At 39.3% G+C, this 22,055-nt stretch overlaps 2 protein-coding genes across 2 annotated transcripts in view; one reads left to right on the top strand and one right to left on the bottom strand.

Annotated features, from left to right (window-relative positions):
• The window catches only part of tmem198a (transmembrane protein 198a), a 37,762-nt gene extending 31,987 nt beyond the window's left edge, over window positions 1-5,775 (top strand). Inside the window, exons 6-7 of the mRNA XM_040027886.1 lie at window positions 3,129-3,433; window positions 4,286-5,775. Of these exons, the coding sequence (XP_039883820.1) occupies window positions 3,129-3,433; window positions 4,286-4,438 (458 nt within the window). The 3' untranslated portion in view covers window positions 4,439-5,775. The remainder of the gene's footprint in view (window positions 1-3,128; window positions 3,434-4,285) is intronic.
• Window positions 5,776-8,880: 3,105 nt separating this feature from the next.
• On the bottom strand, window positions 8,881-16,290 carry desma (desmin a). Its single transcript, XM_040027885.1, is given in 11 exon segments — window positions 8,881-10,298; window positions 10,997-11,088; window positions 11,619-11,671; window positions 11,763-11,872; window positions 11,992-12,102; window positions 12,313-12,438; window positions 12,522-12,683; window positions 13,587-13,682; window positions 13,876-13,936; window positions 15,715-16,200; window positions 16,202-16,290. Coding segments are annotated over 11 exon segments (1,428 nt in total). The 3' UTR covers window positions 8,881-10,256.
• Between the last annotated feature and the right edge of the window lie 5,765 nt (window positions 16,291-22,055).

The following is a 22,055-nucleotide window of genomic DNA, read 5'->3' as shown; positions in this document are numbered from 1 at the left end:
CCAGTATCACAGCAAAGCATGTTAACATGATATCAGGTTGTTGTCTTACACAATGAATAAGAGGTAGACAACAACTGGGGGAGCTTTCTATAACAGCTTTCTAATAGTGTGGTAACTGTGCAATAATAAAGAAGTAACAATACGGAATAGCATCTTATTACCAATAAATTACCAAAGTAATATCCAAACAATAACCAAGTGATATTGTATCAACAGTGGTTACACTGAATACGGTTACAGTGAGATGATATTGGGTAACAAGGCACCAAAAACTAGGTAACAGAGTAGAAACAAACAAATACCAATAAGGCAAACAAATTAGTAATAGTACCATAGTATTCTAGTATAACATCATATATAATAGCCTGCTAGCAATAAAATGCTAATATTTGGATGCTTGATTATTTTATGTTTATAATAATAAATTAACATTAGTTGATGCTTTATGATATAGGAATGCTATAAACATTTTATAACACTGGAATGCATCCAACCGTGTGCCTTCTGCAGTCTTCTTTGTTTGACGGTAACAATGTAAATACTGTGGCTTAATCATGTGGAAGCACATGTGGTAGTTTCTGTTCAATAACCAGGAACAAATAAAATTTTAATCTGCATATACATGAGTTTTAATTTGTATCACATTTGCTACATAAGCCATATTTTTGCAATTTAGTCATTAAAAATGTGTCATGCAATTTATATCATTTTTTGAGGTTAAAAAAAAAGTCATGCTGATGATGCTGAAGTCTCATAAACTCACAAAAACACATGTATCAAATATGACACACTGGGCTTTAAAGGGTTAATATCCTATTAAAGCAAACTTCAAGTAATATAATAATTATTCTTAAAGCATGTGTGGAAGTTACCACATTATTACTGAGCTGTAATGAAAAGTCCTACTATTATTTGCATTACTTAACGTCCACAGCATGTAATCTTGAATTAACTTTTTTCAATTACTCTTTATCTGCTAAAAGATACTCTGCTGGCAGTAAACGGAGGATGAGAAATTGTGTGGAGGAGAGAAGAGTGAGAAGTAAAGAGGAAGCAGGTGTACTGGGGGAAGGGCAGGGTGAGGATAATAAACTGGGGCACAATGGGTAAGCTGGGCACCCAAGTGGAGCTGTGAGGAAAATCATCTGTCAGCTGACTGAATAGTGTGCAGAACAGGGCCATGAATGAATTAGCTCGCATATGTTTGACTTGTCTCGACTGTTTTTTTCAGGGGGTTTTTGCCCCTCTGTGTAGATACTAATTGAATATGCACCGATTCACCTATGCTCATCAGGACTGTCACTGACATAGCCTCTCAATACTAACCCCAAAAGCATTTTTTTGTTATTTGAACCTAAACTCTGAAGCACCTTTTTAAAATAGTGGACCCCCCCCCAACACACACACACACACACACACACACACATACAGAAGCATGTGGCCAGAGGGGCCTGACGTGGGGTGATCCAAGGAAAAGAAAGGGGGGTATTATTAAGCAGTTTCCTTGCCAGATGGTGCCCTGTTGTCCCCATGCATGAAGAAACAACAATAGACCTCTGAACACTTACACTTACACACGCACACATAAGGCAGCTGTGACCAGTACAATACATCTGTAATGGATAAATACTGGAGCTCAGATAATAAATATTACACAGATAGTGTATATCTAACCACTGAATGGAAATGCCTACAAACACCCATGCTCAAAAATACTCCTATGTGTAATGGACGGAGAAGCAGGATGGTTTACGGACATCCTTTTCTGGGCAGGGTGCAAAAATAACACACTCACCCACTCACAATATGTCAGGAGACTGAACAGCTCAGTATAAGTACATGCAGAGAGGAAAATGATTTGTCTGCCAACAGACTGAACAGAATAAAGGAAATGAGCAAATTGGCATCAGTATTTTTACTTTTTTTATTTTTATAGCCTCCGTTCAAAATAAACCTTGAGAAAAGTTTATCATCTGCATTTAAAGCTATTTAAAATATTTGTACAAGCTCTTGCCTGATTAAAGGCCTTGCTTGTATTCCTTACCTTGGTAATTTTGAATATGTCTGTTCACTTGACTTAATCAATTCTCTTTCTTAGCAATTGTTTCAATGTCTCATTGGGCCTCCCTCATATTCCTCAAAAGGATTTATCTCATTAAGTCAGTCTTGATTGGCTGGTAATGGCAGTGACCGTGTCAGGCAGAACCACCTACCCTTAAGTAGCTTGCGCCACTATGCAGTCAATATTCAACACACCTGAAAGATAGGCTAGCTAGGCCCTGATTAAGGGGTTGTCATTCCAAGACATCTGTGCGTACACTTTACTTTTGTCTGGTTCTACACACTGGAAAGTGTAGCCCAAACAGTACCACTGTAGGTCTTCACTTCTATAAATGGTAAATGGCCTGCATTTGTATAGCGCTTTTCTAGTCCCTAAGGACCCAAAAGCGCTTCACACTACATTCAGTCATTCACCCATTCACACACACATTCACACACTGGCGATGGCAAGCTACATTGTAGCCACAGCTGCCCTGGGGCGAACAGAGGCGAGGCTGCCGGACACAGGCGCCACCGGGCCCTCTGACCACCACCAGTAGGCAAACATGGGGTTAGTATCTTGCCCAAGGATATTTGGCATGCAGCCAGGAGGCAGCCTGGGATCGAACCACCGACCTTCTGATTAGTGGCTGACCTGCTCTGCCACCTGAGCTACAGCCACCCCCATATAAGGGGGCTACTTGCTGATTGCTGGTGCTTGCTTGAGATGAGCTTGTCTGGCAGTACAAAAGGTCTCCATATCCGAGAGTGTGACATCAAAATCAATGTTCGGGATGAAAACTTTGGGTTATTTATGTAACCTCTGTTCTCACAGTAGCGTAAGTGAGATGTTTCACCAAATAATCCTTCTTGCTGGCTGAAGTGAGAAGAGGTGCTGCATCCCATAGCACAATGTCTCACTCATGCAACTCTGAGAACCAGGGTTATACAAGTAACCTAAAGTTAGTTTCTCTATAAAAGCTTTGCTGTTTTCTCTTTATCCTGAAGTCACTCCCTCTTCATTATCTATCGTTCTAATTTTCTTCTCCTTACCACTAATTATCAAAACTTTTTTTCTTTGACTCTAGTGGTTTTAAGTCGACAGCAGCGAAAGGTCCAGCTCATGCGGATTCGACAGAGAGAAGAGAGGCTGAAAAAGGAGAAGGAAAACAAAAAGAAGAAAAAGAGACAGAGCCAGAAAGCAGGGCACAAGCAGAAGACTCATTCCCATCACAACCACCAGCAGTACCACCACCCAGCAGCATCTCACCCTCATCACCAAACTCAGAGCTCTCAGCCTCCTAAAGTCCCTCCTCCTCCTCCTCAGACTGAGCCTGGCTACCACCGCAAAGCCAACTCCAAAAGGCGCTTTGATGGAGATGTGCTGTCTCCGGTAAGCTATAATACTGTATCTATTCTTAACAAGGTAATTAGATGAAAATCTGAACATCCTCAGTCCAGGTCATTAAAATGTTTGTGTTCTTCGGATTCTCTGAAATTAGATTTTAGATAAAATTCTACATTCAAGTCACAGTTTTAATTTGAGTAGAATGACATCAGTGTTCCACTCTGCACAGTCAAGTGACAAGTTCAGGACAAATAAGTGTAGGAAAAACAGAAACTGTTTTATTTATATACAAATGCACTGCACAGCAAAATCTTTATTCTCTCTGTGCTAAACTCCTGCCAGAGGGCAAGTCATACAGTTTGACAGCCATTTTTGCTGATATCTCCAGGAATTTATTTAGCTGTACTTCTGTTAAGCGTGCACACAGTTCCTTCGGTGATCATGCCAAAGTAACGAAGAAAGCCTTGCAAATTAAAATATATATATATGTATGCTTAACTAACTGGGACGATGAAGAGTAGACACACAACTACACCAATCATGCTCAGCTAAACATGTGCCACTCAACACGACTGGCTCATATGTTCTTCCCAACTGCCAGCTTTAGCATTTCAGAACTCTCCCACACATTTCTGTTTAAGATTCACTAAGTGTCCTCTTCCTATAATGTCTGGCTAAACTAAGTGTCTGCAGGCTTCAGGTTCATATTTAATGTTAAGATAAGGGGTAATGATCCTCTTCAATGGGACTTCAGAAGAAAACTGAACAGGGATAAAAGTGTCACATGTCAGACTTTTCATTGAAGAATAATTGTACATGAGTGTAAGCTTTTGTGTCTTGCTGCATTTACATATGCCATATACCCACCGCAGCCCTTTATTTCCTGTCTGTCCACAGAGTTACATCAGGAGTTTCAGGGACAGACAGACAGACAGACGGGCATACTCCCACAGTAGAATGATGAGCCGGTCTCGGATGGCTGAACTTGACTATGACTGCGGCTCTCAGGTGCCCCTTACAGCACCCAGTGGACCCCCAGTTCGCATCTGAGGCAGTTAATTGCACAGATCCACACACACACATGTGCACCATCACAGGCTACTTCAAGACTCACTGATAAGGATAAGAAACCTAACCTAACCTAACCGTGCCAACCCAATCAACTGCCTATTAAGCCAACAGGAGCTCAAAGTGCTCCAGAGGTGGTGTGACCCACACTGCTTTTCTCCTGTCAAACCCACTGAAGTATTTATTTGGTCTGTTTTTTCCTTTTAATGTCTAAAAACAGTGATTTTCTTTGTCGGAAGTGTGAGAATTATGAGTCATCATATGTTATATTTGGCTTCTCTGTAATTGTACTTACATGGAAAACACTGGAAACAAGTGAAACGCTCTTATGCATAGTTAATTAAACTGTCTCTGTTGAACATTTGATACGAAGATTTATACTGGTTGGTTCAAGCCATACAAAGTAATTTCTAGTGGGGAAGAAAAATCACTCCACAGGAGCCCCACATCATGTTAGAAAAAAATTGCATCACTTGCCTTTCATCAAGTTAAAGTAAAAGAACACTTTACTCCAAAGGTAATTAAAGGATTAAACATTTTGACTTAAGGAAGCATCTGCTGTGAAAAATGACTGAAAAGCAACATAAAAAAATCACAGCAAACACTGACACTCAAAGGGAGCTCTTCTCATTTAAAAGGTCATTCATGAAGTCTGCATTTTATCTTCACTGACAGCTTGTAAATTCAAACGTGGCAGCGCAAGGCCTGTACTGCTTCAACATGCAGAAAGAGACAAGTTTAGGTGTGAATTGGATTAAACGGTTTACACCAAAGACAATGTTTGTGTTATTTCTGTTGTCAATTAAGTGTCATTCCCTGCGCTGTTGTGATTTTCAAGGAGACTGCTTTTACATCTCACCACTTTCCTTGTATCCTCTATTCTATTGTCAGCCATTCCAATTACAGACCTGAACAGGATACTCATCTGTCTGCTCTTCTTTCCTCTCTCCATTAAACATTTCTGTAAGCGATGTGATTTTATTTATTAACAGTGCTCTTGTGTCCCTTTTTGCTCTTCTCCACAAAGCTTCTGTTAAAGACAAATAGCTGCTGCCTGATATTAATCATTCTGGAATTTGATTGATGTAAAGAAGTCTGAGAATAATAGGCAACAGTAAAAATGTTAAAAATAGTGTATTTTTGTGTGTGTGAGTGGACACATGAGCCCTGTGGCAATTGATGGAACATACCAAATACTGGCCAAGGAGAGGGGGGTTCGTTGGAATGTATGCGCAGCATGTTGTGCATACATTAAATTCTCTTTTCTTTACCAGTTGGTGAAAAATGGTATGAAAATGTTTGAGTGAAATGTTAAGTGATTAAAAAAAAAAAGAGGCAGCATCTTTTTTTTTAAGATAAGAGAATGTGAAGATAAATGCACCTGCAAGTGGCGCCCTCTGATGTTTACTTCTGGACCTTTTTTTTCTGGCCTTTCTATGTATGTGTGTGCATACGGTTCAAATGTACATGCATTTGTGTGTTACTCACTTTGAAATTGAAATAAGTTCCTTACATTAATATTGTTATACTAAACACTGAGACAGGAGAAGGACTCTGAATGCGAGATGTTAAAGTACAGAAGGAGAAAGTTGTTTTGTTTTGGGGTTTTTTTTTTTTGCTTTTTTTTAATTAAAGCTCTCTGGAAACAAAACATTGTAGTTCATGAACACTATTTCTAGCAATGTTGCAATTCCTACTTAGGTTGAATATTACTATAAATGGAAGACTCGGTAGTAGGAAAGGAACATTTTTTAATTAAAATTCTGCCTCAATATTGTTTTTTTAAACTATTGTTTTATTATAGATTCTTATTTCTGAGGTTTAGGAAAACAAAACAATCTCACTGCACATAAATTATAAAATAAAACTTGAGGTATGTAAGTTAGTGCCTGGATTCAGCAAAATTTACAGTACTTTTAGGCCCGAGGACCAGGGATTTTAATCAAAAGCCCATTACTGCATGTTGATCATTGTGTATATGTTTCGATTGTGCTGTTGTCATGTCACAGCTCTGACGTTTACACTTTAGTTTTCTGGTCCTGGGCTGATGTAGGTAAAAATAAAAACTCTCTTTCTATCTCCAGTTCTCTCCTGTCTGTAAAGGGCTTTGAAAGGCATTTGAAGCATTTTCCTCTTTTTCACATGCATTATGCCTGTTACATCAGCTTCTGACCTGCTGTTTACTGTTATTAAATGTTGTTTCACGGTTGTGGCAGTACAAGTGTTATTTTTGGTTTTCTGCCTATACTTCACTCCTGCTTTGATCTGCTTTTGTGTTTTTATTGTAGTGTAATTCTAAACTAAACATTGCCCCTCCTCTTGCTTGTAATTTGGGGACGAAAATGAATAATTCTTTCACTGAACTTTTCTTTTATGTTGTTGTTTTTCTTATTTCTAATATTTTTTTTCATTACCTATTATATAACATTTCTGTTGAGAAAACCTTTGACTGTAGATATTGACTTGTAAATAATTTTTAAGTGTACAAATGTTTGGCTCCATTTTCATGTTTGCACCACAGTCATGTATGTAATTTATGCAGGCTATTACTTTCTGGAGTAGACCTGTTATATTGTGATTCTGCTGTATGTCCAGTTTGCTTTGATTTGGCTGAGCGGTGGATACACTTCTCATTCAGGTGTTTCAGTGTTTCATGTTCAAATTTAGCAAAGAAAATGGACTCTGATTCGTCCTTTTCGTATCATCCAATTTAAATATGTAAAAATCACCCAATTATTATTATTATGATTATTATTATTATTATTATTGTTATTATGTTATTAAGCATGGATTTCTATGGACCTAACATATGATAAACATTGTGATTCTATAATTCAGTGGTCTTGTTATCTTTACATTGTCATTTGTGTGTGCACAAGTGTTGGAGCACAAATATCAAATACTTTTTTGTTCAATCTCTCTCTCTCTGACACTCCCACAAATGCATGCGTTACATAAGTTTAGTTTAGAATTAGATGGCAAAGTCCCTAGAATAAATCAGCAGATATTTACCTGTTTCAGAAATGGTGCTTGTACACAGATATCAGTAGGTGATGATTCTGTTACATATTTTTTTCATATTTATTGATGATGCAGTGATGTGCAAAAGTCTTGAGCCACCCACTAACCCACCACTCACTATTATATGTTACTAGGAAGATGAGTCAGAAAACAGAGTTTGTGCAATTCTAATGAGCTTGAAAGTCAATATTTGATTACTTTTATTCTTCAGCTCAGCCTGACCTCTCTTAGTCAAGCTTTTTTGTCATTTCTTGAAATAGTCTTCAGGATTATTCCCCCAGATTTCTGCTTTGGCCTTGGCTGTTTTTGGGTTTTTTTGTAATTTGCAACACCTCACCCTTCTTTCCCTCTTCCTCTTTCTAAAGAATAGCTTCTTGACAGCCACCCTTCACACTGAGGCCATTTCTGATGAGGTGTCAGTTAACAGTAGATGGATCAACTGAAGGTCCTGAACCACTTGTCAGGTCTTTGCTGGATTTTTTTTCTCAAGGACGCAACTTTCAGACACTGTTTATCTGCTGTAGATTGTTACGACCTGACACTTCTTTTGTCCTCCTCTTATTCAGTTTTCCTCAGATTTTTTTTTTTTTGAGGACACACTCCACATCATGCTGAGATATGCATTTAAAGAATCACCTTGCTGGTGTAAAAATACTATATTATGCCTGTTAAACTGTGTTATCTTCAGTTTTTTCTTTCATATATTCATTCATTCAAACATATACTTTGTTATTCAAAAATAACAAAGTATATGTTTTTTGCAACAGGCTACAAGTAACAAAGTAGCCACAACAATGGTTCATCCTTTCAGTTAAATTCCTTTTTTTTAATATTTGCATAATTCATTGGTCAATGTTATTTGGCTTAAAAAACATACAAACAAAACAAAAACGCTGCATAATTCTGATAACGGTCATGTACAGGAACTGCCCTGAAGATGAGTGCAAAAAGCCAAAACTTTGCAAGACCTTCAAAAAGACATTTTAAGGTCTTTGAAAGAAATTGCAAGAAAGTCTGGCTCCTTGGAAGCAAAATGTGAAGATGAGCAGGATGGCTCAAGTCTTTTAGAGAGGACAAAGTGTGCAAAGTAAAGAGAAAAACGAATTCTTAAACTGCAGATATGAGCTTCAAAATATCATTTTTACTCTGCAGGTGTTGGCTGTGATAAAGAGCTGCTTAAGAATCATTAACATAAGTGATGGGGAAAAAAACAAGCATCTGGATTTCCAGTCAGCTGCATTCTTATGTGCTCTGACAGTGTAGGTTTCAGGCTACATTAGCAGTGTAGCTTCATTACAAACTGCAGCAGTTATGTAACGACAAATACAACAGCAAAACTAATCAAGAAATAAGAAGTGCAGCAATGCTTGAAGCTTTTTGCTTCCTAGGAAAAAAGAGGAGAGTTCACAGAAGTGAGGAAACTTTATTTAGAGGGAAAAGAACACAGGAGCAGTTTGCCCTTTCTGTTGATTCAGTGATGAAAGCACACTGTCATGGCTCCACTAATTACTGGAGTAGCAGTCACATACTTCTTTATGTTATTCAGCGTAATTATCTCTTTCTAGATCTTCCCTGTGTCTCTGTCTCAGAATAACCTTTTCATTATATTTGTCCTCTGTTTTTCTCTTCTTCCCGTCTTGCTCTTTCTTGCAGGCTCATTTATTGTTTCTGTGTTTCCTTTTTCTCTCCTCCACCCCTACAAATTTTTATCTCTGATGACATTTTCAGTCCAGTGGCTTTAGAAACAAACTGCACAGACTGTAATTCTTGTTGCTCTGCTAATCTGCTTCTGCTGGAGACCAAGAATGACAAAGGGCCGCTCGTTAATGTGCCCTTGTTTCGTTTTCCCTGCACCAAGATCAGACTGGTTACTGATAAATTCAAGAAAGCCACAACTCGTGTTTTGTGTATAGAAGAAAATTAAATGTTGACAGAAGAGTGTTACGCTTGGCTGGGGGAGCTAGTATCTTTTGGAAAGCTAAAATGGGCCACATCAGTTGATGCATGCAGTAGGAAGAGAAAGTTCATAAAGATTTGGATGAAAATGCACGCATGCTGTCTGAGGAATGCTAATGCCTAGAGATATGAGTTACAGAATTTGAATAAACTTTCTGCCCAGCAAGTGAAATCTTTTATTTGAGTTTTTGTCAGAGCGAAGGAGGATACCATGGTTACTCATACACATACCATCAGACACGCAGCACATGCTGGAGAGCTCAAAGGTCAAAACACAACTAAGTTCCTTTTTCAAACCAACATCTCACTTTCCTTGAATCAGTTACAGAGATAGCCTATCTTAATCAATCGATGTGCATACACATGTAAAAATCCTGAAATACACACAGTGAAACTTATCTGACTGCAGTGCTTCAGTCAAATTGATCTGCCATTGATTGTTACAGTGGGTGGTGGGATAATTCGGCAGTACGAGCTGTATTCATTTGAAACATTACTCTTACCACTAAAATATTTTTGCAGACAAGATAGATGCAAGATACTTTTGTTTGCAGCGAAAAGTAACACAAATAAAGAAAAACATCCTGGAATGCCCTTCATTTAAAACAAGGCTAAAGACATTATGCCTCTACACTGCGTCTTTCCTGTGACGCTTAAAGTAATTTATGTACGGATGTACAGTGGTTAAATTTCACTTCCATGACATAAAATAGTCAGCATTTTGTATCTAAAAGTAGGCACAGCTTATTAATCATTGTAATTCTAATAGGAAAAGATTTCATTATTGGTGCTATTATTTTTAAGTAACGTTGTTTCATCTTGTTTACATGATGTCTTGCTGGTGTTGTGTCGACTCACTGACAACCTGTGGAAGGGAAAAAGGGGGACACTGTAAATTGATACAAAAGGGAAAGAGTCTATTTTCGCTATGCACAGTGTCTGCATAAACGGTGTGAGAAAACACCCCATCTGCCGTGCTAGTCTGACAATAAAGTTCTACTTAAGCTTAACATTCAGTGCAGGTGTTATGCTTAAGGTGAAGGACTGTGCTGGGACCAACTGGAGCGCTGACAGTGAAGGTGCTTGCTCAGGGAAGCCGGTGCTGTAACTTTCATGAAAGTGTCTGTACCCGGATTGATTCAAACTACAAGATTTCAGGGATAACAAGGAGAATAGAAGCTAAAACAGCTTTGCTACTATGTTGCCACATTTGTATGTGTAGACAGTTATGAAAATGTAGTGGCTGTGATTGACAAATGCAAGAAGGAACTTATCCTTATTAAATCTGGTAGCTTGTTTCAACCCGCTGATGTGAGCAGACAATCAAAAGGCAGGTGTGATACTGAAACCAGACTTACACATGAGGCATTAGCACTCTGGCTCATAGAATATTTAATCTGGATGAGAATATAGTAAATCAGAATGGTTTGGTTGAAAAAAATAGAAGTTATAATTTACTAGCGCTTTTGTAGTTCACTAGGGTACCTCAACATGGACATTTTTGTGCATAAAAGTGTATATTTGTGTGTATGCCTGTGTGTGCGTGTACGTGTGAGCTCAAACCTCTCCATCGCGGGTCTCAATGGTCTTGATGAGAACAGTCTTCTTGGAGTGAACCTCTGATGAGCGCTGATGCTGGGACTCAGGACTGGTCTCTGTAGGAACAAATTCACACATGCAGCTCTTTCATAAACTGCTTTAATTCTTTCTGCAGCTACACTGAGATAATTTAGTCACTGATATTAGTTAAGCGTTGCACTTAGAAGTTTAATGAGCTTTGAACAATTTCACATGGCTGTAACATTAATGGAACATCCACACAACATCCTTGTGTTAACTTTAAGCTGTCACAAAGTGCTCAGATGGGAGGTACTAACAGAGACTAATTGCACCTTCTTACTGTTAATCTATTAAATGAAGAGGGTAAGTCATATGATTATTAATGACGGTTAATTCTTGCCTACCCTGAACCACAGAGGCATGAAGGTTTTAGTCATATATCCCCACACAGTGGTCAGAATTTGTCACTGCAAAGACACTATATGTAATGCCCTTATAATAGCAGCTACCATATACAGTCACAGCCTATAATTAGACCTTTTATCATCCCCCCTTATCGACTCATGCCCAATAGATTTTAACTGTATTTATGAGTGACAGGAATAAAGGGTGCAACTTCTCATACCTCTGAATCCAATGGAAGAATAAGCAGACTGGACAGGTATGGTGGTAGTGATTCTACAGAAAGAGGAGCATAACAAATCGGTAATGAGTACGACATAAATGCAAAATCACAAAAAATTAAGGTAATTTTAGAACAGAAACACACCTGCTCTCCTCTCCTTCCAGCAGCTTGCGGTAGGTGGCAATTTCAATATCGAGGGCCATCTTCACATTGAGGAGGTCCTGGTACTCCCTCAGGTGGCGAGCCATATCATCCTTGAAATCAGTGTGTAAGAAGTGCTTAAAATATAGTTTTCACCAAACACAAAATCCTGCTACTTCTATTACCCAGTGTGAAATGCAAAAGATCAGCATGACATATCTAAGTGTATTACTTTCATCTTAGCAATATCTTCCTCGAGCCGTGCAATGGTATCTTGGTAACCAGTAGCCTCGCGGGCCATGCGATCCTCCATGTCTCTCATCTGGCGCAGCAGAGACTCATTCTGCAAAGAAACAGAGACATGAAGTCCTTGAAAAGAAGGGATAAGAAGCTTGAAAGAGAGTAAACACACCTAACAGAAACAGAAGTTTAAGGCTGTTTATGGCTGAAAATATGGTTATCAAGGAAATGTAAAGATGATATCAATCAGAAAGAAGAAATGTAAAATCAGAAGCCAAAAAATAAAGTGAGAAAAGTTGCTACAAATACTCACAGTGCCCTTCAGTGAGTCAATCTCGCAAGTGTAGGACTGGATCTGGTGTCTGAATTCCATGGTCTCCTGCTTGGCCTGACGCAGTGCATCATTGTTCTTGTTCACGGCCTGGTTCAGATCAGACACCTGAAGACAGAGGACAGGAGGATTAACAGTGCAACAGCTAAGAACTACTATGTGCATTTTACGTGTGCATGCCTCCATTCTACCTTAGACTTGTACCATTCTTCAGCCTCTGCAATGTTTTTGGCAGCAATGGCTTCGTACTGCATGCGGATGTCCCTCAGAGCAGCAGTGAGGTCGGGCTTAGACATATCCATCTGGATCTGCACCTGAGTGTCCTGAATCTGGCTCTGCAGCTCACGGATTTCCTGCAAGGAGTCCAGAAAAAGTCAAACTCCGCTCGTGTCAAAATGATGAATAAGCAAACATGTGAGTAGCTACCGGGACATTAAAACGATACCTGCTACTTAAGTTGACAAGTTAAAAATAATTCAACATGCGATAACACGTCAGATCAGAATATTTACATATAGAAATCTAATGTGTCAAATTACAAATTCACCCAGCTGTCGACTGATGCATTCTGTTAGCAACAGGCTTTTTTTTTTTAAATTAGCCAGCCTGGATTGCACTCAGTTGTTGTCTGATCTAACTGAAAGTTATAAATAGCTTTGCATCTGTTCACAGGCACACCCTCTTTTTCTCTGTCACACAACAGCTGACATAGTCTTTTGACCAATCAGCACTTTGGCATTTCTGGCAGGTCAAAGTTCAAGCAAAGAAGACAAAATGAGAAGAAGGGACTTCAGCTGTGCAGACATGTGTCTGAGTGTGTGGCTCAGAATATCATTTGATATCTGTAAGTGTATAAGGTTAGATCTTTCTGTTGCCCTGTAATAGTTAAATGACTGTTAAATTTTCCTACAGACATGAATCTACGTAGATGGGAACGATATCTGTGCTTTAACATCAGTAGGTGGATTTAAGTACGATGTCTTTGATCTCATGAAGAGCTGCATGCCTGTGGAGACTCAGATCTAATATCACAGCACAGTATAGTAACACACAGGTGTTATATGATACACTATACACCATCCTAGTGACACACATAATAGATATAGAGAGGATGGGTAGTTTTTACTGCTCTCTTATTTCCCAAGTGGTTGCTACAGCGAATGGATCGGATTTTATGCCAGATGCCATTCCAGACGCAACCCTCCCACCGCCTAATTGTGTGAAGCCAGCCAACCAAAGCTGGTAAATCAGCAAACCTCTTCATGAATCTTCTTGAGGAAGGCAATCTCTTCTTGCAGACTCTCAATACGTCTCTCCAGGTCCAGCCTAGCGAGAGTGGCACTGTCCACATCCTAGATAAGAGGAGAGAATGGCAAAAAAGAAAATGATCAATAACCAACACATTTAAAAAAAAAAGTTAAAATAAGAAGAAAATTAAAGGAGAAAAATGACTGATCAACCAAAGGAGGCAAAGTTTCTCTGTTTTGGACTGAAGAGAAAATGACTGAGCTATAGATGAGTGATTTAAGGAAATAGAAGACTTACAGATCTGAAAGCAGACAGGTTGTTCTCAGCTTCTTCCTTCTGGTGAATCTCTTCTTGCAGTCTGCCAGAATGACAGCAACATACAAAAAGGAAAAGAGCAAAAAAGAAAGTGGAAAGTTGAAACAAAAGTGAAGACAAACTGTTGGAGTGAACAGCTTTTCCCCCCAGGGATCACTTACTAGACAGATAAACTAGTTACCACCTCTCAGTCCTCCAGCCTTTCTGCTCTTTTCGTCTCTCAGTAAATTCAGAAGAATAGAACCGGCATAGACAATGAAACATCAAAGTTCAAGCTTTTATTTGTATCCATGTCCACACACACGCACACTTCTGCACTTGCTCTTTGAGTCCTAAAGCTCTGTTGCAGCTGTCACACTGTCAGAATCAGAAGGGTAACAGTGTGAGAGCAACACAGGCCTGTCCCGGTGCAGTTTCCAGAATTAGCATTTCGCCGTGCGCTTTGAACAACTGGTAAATGCAGAAAAAAATGCTGTCATGCACCTCACACATAATCACTACCGACACAAATACACACAGCAGATGCTATTGGCATTTTTTTGCGTTTTTTTGTTTTTGCGGTCATCGTCCATGGAAACATTCAGCGAGAATGTTTAATGAGAATGTCAGCGTGCATGCGTTGCAACTGTTTGCATGTGATATTAGGAGCAGCTGGTGCTTTAACAAGTTTCACTGAACGTTTCAGGCAACCATTTGAGCAGGCGTGATACACAGAGAGTGAAGAGTCAGAGTGCTGTGTGTGTTTGAGCCTGTCTTTTGATATACATTTTATTTAAGTGATGCTGCATGCAGCATCTCGCAGTGACAGAATTTCACAGAGATGATTTAGTCGCTCCAAATAGATTATTCAGCGATACACCCACACTGCAGCTCCCCATGCTTTTCTCTCTCTCTCATGCTCACGTTCTGTCACATATGCAGTGAACATAGAAGGAATGTGTATTTGGTGGACTGGCTTTTGAAATTTTTTCACTTTTTTAGATTTCTTCTTCTTTAAACTCACCAAACAAACAGGCCGTGTGTATACACTTATTTTTATCTGTCTACTTCTCTCGTGTCTGACTGCTTTCTGTCGAGCTGAAACTTAATCTGTCTGCCTGTGAGTCTCAACTCTATTCCTATGAACCTGCAGATCTCCCTCTCTCTCTCTTGCTCTCAATTTTCTTCTGCTGTGTCTCTCGTGAATAAATTATAAAACACCTTTGTAATAAGCCATTGGACCGTAACAATTACTGAAGCATTCCTATTCTCAAATCTCTCCTTTGTTACTTTGTTGTTTTCATTTTTCCCAAAAGAGGAGAGACACTCTTTAGAAATCAATGAGTTGTACTTGATGCCACTTGTTTGTTTTATTTTTAACACACTGGATAAAACGTTTTAAAGTCTCCTCCCCCCCTTCTGCTTTCCCGTCTTCCGATTTTCTCCTTCTGCTCCATCTGATAGAGGTTTGGTGTGTTGCCAGAATGTGAGATAGCACCTTCCAGAGGGTGGGGGTGGGGGGTGAGGTCACAAATATTTATTGTATCACATGATTTATTTATTTTTTTTATAAATGTAACAGAATGAGCTTTTCTTTAAGTAAAAAGGATCATATCCCCCATGTTCAGTTAATTCAAACTATTCCATTTGTGTTTGGCTTTAGACTTAACATGAGACTCCTGTGTACTCCTACATGTGAGTGCATGTGTTTCCAGTAGCTCACTTATATTAAAGCCATATTACATGAGTCAGGTTTTATATTTTTATTTTTTTCTTTACTCATCATTTGTTCATGAAGATGTTTATCTACATATTGGCCCAGTCCCATCAATCCAAGCTTACCTGAGCTTAAGTTTCTGCAGGTCATCGGCCAGGTTGTCTCTCTCCACCTCCACTCTGGCACGCTGGTTGGTGATGGCCTCTATCTGCCTCCTCAGCTCCCTCATTTCCTCCTCATACAGCTCAGCCACACGCCCAGGCCCCTCGCGGCCCCTGAGCTTCTCGATCTCCACTGTCAGCGCGGCATTCTGCTGCTCCAGGAAACGCACCTTCTCAATGTAGCTAGCAAAGCGGTCATTGAGGTGCTGAAGCTCAGCCTTCTCATTGGTCCTTGTGTTGAGGAAGTCTTGGTTCATGGCGTCTGCAAGGTTGAAGTCGAGCTTCTCCCCGGCATAGGTGCGCATGGCCGTGGAGGAGCCGAGCCCGGCCCCAGAAGACAACTTGAAGCTAGAATAAGAGGGAATGCCGGTGCTCTTGACTTCGTAGACTCTGCTAGACATACGGCTAGAAGCGGAGCTGTGGGCTCCTCCTAGAGAGGAGGAGAAACATCGATGACAGTGGTGTTGACCCAACACCAGAGCCAAAGGTGCGACGGTACGAGGAAGCACTCTGGGCTGAGGAGCTGTAGGACTTGCTCATGGCTGGTTGAGTTGTTGGTTGAGTTGTGGATTTGATGGAACCGCTTGAGGTGCTGAGACCCAACTGTCCCACTGGGCAACTGGGAAGAAAACTAAGTGAAGAAATGCCAGCCACTGAGTGCAACTATTTGTAGCTCTACCACCCCCACACCCACTCATAAACCCAACCCCTCCTCTTGATGTCTCTGTTCACCCCGTCTGCACTCCCACTACTCCACCCCGCCACTGTATCACAACCCCTTTTTTCATTGATTACTTTTGGCATTTTAAATCAGTCTGGAAGATTCATTCATTGGTTAAGATGCATTAACAGTTCTTCAAATTTTACCCAACAAGTCTTTTTTAATTTTTAAATATTTTTCATAACTGCCTCATTAGTAGTGGCTTTTTAAACCCCAGATTTAAGGGCATGAGGTGAAAATTAAATAGCTCTTTATTTTGGCTGTTCTAGCTTTATTTTCTCTGCGTAGTTCATTGTAGAAGAAGTTCACTAAAAATGACTTTTTCAGGTTTTTAGGAAATTGCTCAGAGGACATTTTTGTTCAGTTCATTGTCATCTCTTGAGATGTTATCTGTTGGACTAAAAGCCTTTCTTTCATATTTCTTTATGCTCTTCAGCGATGCATTTTTGTCCAGCCTTCTTTTTCTTGTCTTTCAGCCTCTCCCTACCCCCCCTTGTTGCACCTTTTGCCAGCCCTTGATTCAGCTGTTGAAGGGATCTGGTTTCACGATGGCCTTCTGCATGTATGTCTGTTTGACGATGGATGATCGAATGAATGGGTGTAAAAATCAGTCAGACAGTCCCTTCACTTTTGTGCAGTAAGTCTAATATGGGAAGTTTTGATAGAAATGATCAGGAGCTGTTAGAAACACTGCATCAAATCATGGTTATATTTTGTATGAAGCTTCACTTAGTGGAAATTGTCAAACTTAATTCAGTTTAGGCTAAAGAAACTGGCTCAGAAAAGCACATAACCAAAATTAACATGAATGATTGTTCTAAAATATGGCCAACATCATGTTAAAATTACCATTTTGTGTTATAAGTACGTGGAAAGAATGTGTTCTGCTCTGTCCTAATGTAGCACATCAGAATTTATTATATGCATTGTTTAAATTAGTATGAAGCTATAGAGTTACAATAGAGTTATGTAGCCTTGGTTATATAAGAAGTATGACTGACTACTGCCAGGAAGGTCACACGCTCAGCTTTGTCATCAGAGCTCTCTACCCGACTCGCACACACCCAGAGCAGATGGATACATCTGTGTGTATCAGTCGAGCGCTATCTTGTTACATGCATCCTGAATATTTAAAATAATTAATGTCAATACAAGTTGCAACTTTGTGTAATTCCATATATGAGTGTTTTAAATTTGTCAAATTTCTCAGCTCAGGAAAAAAAGAATGAATGAAAAAGAAATCCATCCCAAAAGTTTTACCCATTACAACACACTTCTGACATAATACACAATCACAATGCTGTCATTGCAAGCATATTGAAAATTCTTTGTTAGATTTCAGTGTAGGTTGTGTTTCTGAATATTATGAAAATGTAAATATTAATTTAAATATTATTTTGCCACAAGTAGAAAATGTAAGGAAAGTCCAGCATTTTCTGAAATACATATAAAATCCAGCGTTGTTGAAGGCTGGAGCCTATAGGATGAGGAAATTAATGTAATGATCTCACTGGCTGCAGCTGAAAGCATACTAACACTTGAGGAATCTCTGCCCTCTCATGTGTCATAGCTGTGTAATGATGATAAAAAGGATGATGATGACTAACTCTGGTTCTGTAGGATGCTAAATATTCCTCTGAGTGCAATCTACCAGATAAAAAAGCAATGCTTACAACAGAACAAAGGTATAAAGTACAAATATCTGAGCTGTTTTGAAAAATGTAAAACCCTGTCTGTAGCATTTCAGTTCTGAATCAAAGAGGAAACATGCCACTAATGTACGTGGGAGTTGTGGCTGTTGGAGGAGTTGTGTGTGGTCGTGCACATATTTGCGTTTCACAGAGCAGTCTGCATGTCAGCTGCAAATGGTGTCAACTCTATTTTTAGATTTCTCGTTTGAACTCTGTTGTGTGGCCACTGGACTGGAGATAGAGCTTGACTACTTTTACTGCCATGCTGTGAGATTATTGTAGCTGCTAATCAAAGTCAGATAGAAAATGTAAATAGGCCTGACCTAAATTGGCTCACTACACAAACTGTCTGGTGCCAGGTCATTATTACCAGATAAGAGTGATTCAAGATGGATCTCTTGCAACATCAACAACAAAAAACAACAGTTTTATATTAGTCTTTTTAGTTTTCACTATCTTTGAATGTCTAAAGGCTTCTTGCATTCATTTAAAGTAAACAAGAAACATCAAAAACCTGAAGAATTTATGAAAAGCACTTCTCTGTGGGAGCTCAAGAATTTTTCAAATTAAAATTCTTTAAATATTCCTGTCACATTTCATGAGCTATAACATAGTAATAAGGGGGTCACTATTACTTCAGTAAAGGTCAGACAGCTTGGATGGTGAATAATTAAGCCCCATCTTATCTTAATGACCTTAAAGTACTGTATCACATTATTAGAGCACTTTCCTCTCAGACTGCTGGTTTACTTGTGGTTGCTAGAGTATTTAAAAGTAGAACGAAGGCGAAGTCTTCAGTTTTCAGGCTCCTCTTGGTGGAGCCAGCTCCCAGTTTGGATTCAGGATACAGAAAACCTCTCTGCTTTTAATATTAGGCTTAAAACCTTCCATTTTGATAAAGCATGTAGGATCATATGATTCCCATGATGCACTAAGGATTTTTTTTCTTTGCCCATCTTTTCTTCACTCTGTGTGTTTATTCACCTCTCTGCATTTAATCATCAGTTGTTATTAATCTCTGGCTCTCTTCTACATTGTGTCTTTGCCCTGTCTTCTTCCCTTTACTCGAACCAGTCACAGCAGATGGCCATCCTTCTCTGAGCCTGGTTCTGTTGGGGGCTTCTTCCTGTTAAGAGGGAGTTTTTCCTTCCCACTGTGGCTAAAGTGCTTGGTGAAAGGGGGTCATATGATTGTTGGGGTTTTCTCTGTTTTCTTTATATTATTGTAGGGTCTTCACCTTACAATATAAAGTTCCTTGGGGGAACTAAATAGGGAAATACAATTATTAAAATTCATATTTGGTATTAGTATCAGTCTGTCAGTCTAAAGTCAGTCACTAAAATATCCAATCATTATTATTAACAAAAATAACATATTTTTGAGTTTTTAGTCTTCATATGTAATGAATCATAATAGGTGATCTGACTTTTCTGAGGTTGATATTATATGAATCTATATGAATCATATGAATGAAGTGCTTAATTTAGTTTAATTCTTTGGCTTATGAATTATTATTTGTCAAACAAATGTGATTTCCTTTACCCTCCACTGCCAGCTTCTTTAGTGGTGATTAGCACATTTTAGCATGCTGACATGACAAAAAATAAAAACAATTGTGATCATGATCAAAATTAACAACGAGCTACCTGTTAAATATCACCATGTGGGCAATGTTCTCATTGTGAGGATGCTAGCATGCTCACAATGTTACATGGGAGTATTTAACTAAAGTGCAGCTCAGTCCACAAACACTGGGATTCAAGGACTTGCTAGGCTCCCTTCCAAGGCCATTTGATTGTTCCATCGCCAAAATCCCATCAAGTCTGGGTAAGATCCCTGTCTAGAATTGGACCAAAAAGTATATTACATTCTAATGATACCATTACTGAACATGAATCCTGTGGTCTATGTCATTCAATTTCCCATCCAGTTGCAAACATCTGTCAGACGAGGGAGCCTTTCACCCCAAGAAATAATGTGGGGACACCAGCAGAGATGATGGGAATAATCTGATATGTGCTCGATGTGACTTGACTGTGGTATCTGCTGTCGTGGCAGGAGCAGTCATCCAGGTGTTTTCCCGTTAAAGAACACATCATTAGCTCAGGACAGAAAATGAGCTACCTACAAGTTGCCTAACAACCCCAGATTCATAACTAATACACCATGACCCATAGCCTAGAAAAGACACCCTTAAATTAGAACCAGATCCCAGAACGGCTGGGAAAAGCATTATAATACAGACACATGCACGCACCAAGTCTCAGAATATCAACAGTGCATAGCAGCCAAACCCTTTACTCAGGGCATGTCACAATTCTATTTTGGAAGTAGGATGCAACGCTGCAGTATAAAAATATCAGCAGTAATTTCCCCACACACACACCCCGTACAATACAGCTTTATGCCTGTGTTCAGCTCTTAGTTGGGAAATACCCAGACACTTTAGATATTTGGATTCTAATCCTTACACAGCACCCCCATGGAGGGTCTGGCTGACCCCAAATGTATCTTGGTTTGCATGACAACGACCCCAAACAGCCAGAGTAATAAAGAACAAGCCTATCTTCAGCAACAAGAAGGCTAAAGTGTCCTTCAAACGATCATATGATCTCCGATATGTCACCTTCCTCCTATAGGACAGCACTGATCTCAACCTCAGTAACAGAAAGATCCGTGACGATCTATATCCAAGGCAGAACTGTGGCAAATTCTTAGACCCTGTGGAATGCTAGGGCAGTCAAAAGCCATGCAACGTGGGTGACATGATGGGAAAATGGAACGATGTGAATACTGTTTGGGGATTGTTTTTTAAAGACTGAAACTAGAGAACATATAGATGATCTGTAAGCCTTTGTGGGAGTCCTGGAGAATCGTTACATAGCCCCTGGTTTATGGATACATTGTACGTGAAGGTGAATACACTTACAGTTTGGAAAATGAAAGAAAAAAACAAAAATTAGAAATGAAATATGATATAACTAGCATCTATAGGTGATTAGGGGTCAGGTGGTTTCATCATTCATGAACGCAGAATGCTTGTTGCCCTGCAACCACCCAAACATGCATACACACATGCCAAAGAGCTGAGCTCTAGCACAAAAGTGACTCTGGGACTAAAAGGATCCGAGTAAAGGCGAGGGGAGGAAAGAGACGTTCATGTGTATTTCTGTGTGTGCAGTATGTGTGCTTGCACATTAGTGATTACATACAAGTGTGTAACAACTTTATAGACCTCTTTTACAAGAGAACCTGTTCCAGATTTTTTTGGGTCTATCACAGGAGAGAGATATGATCTCAAATGCCAGCAGAAGCACAATGTGCCTGAAATAGAGAGCAGCAGGCTCCGCATCAAACCATGTCAAACCATCAAATCATGAGTCACGCTAGATAGAAAGGCTACTTCCTATTTTATAAGACCCCAGTACAGCAGACAGTCAGCTGCTAAAATGAAGAGAAATTGATGCTCACAACAGGTATGCATTTAAAAGTGTAATGCAAATTTCATGACACAAATTTCACATATTATATGTTACCGACCAAACTGTTCAAAAACACAACACTGTGTTTTTAATGAAATTTTAGTATGTTTCAGAAGAGTGGCTTTTAAATTACTGCTGTTTGCTTCATGCAGCAGCGATTACCACTGTTGCCTCACGGCAAGAAGGTCAAAGGTTTCAATCTGTTGGCTGAGGATAGGTAGTCAGCTGTCACAAATAAGTCATTTGGACATCTGACTTAAAAATAACAAGAAAAATAAATTGAATGTGCAGCAGTTGAAGGTTACATGCAGCATAGAGTCAGATAAACATATATTGTAAGCTAGTAGCATGATTATATATTTAATTCTTCTTCTCCTTTTTTTTTAAACCTTTTTCTGTTGTTGTATTGGA

Source organism: Simochromis diagramma, unplaced genomic scaffold (assembly GCF_900408965.1).
Source record: "Simochromis diagramma unplaced genomic scaffold, fSimDia1.1 OVJJ01000343.1, whole genome shotgun sequence".
NCBI lineage: Eukaryota > Metazoa > Chordata > Actinopteri > Cichliformes > Cichlidae > Simochromis > Simochromis diagramma.
This window is presented reverse-complemented; position numbering and strand designations above follow the sequence as displayed.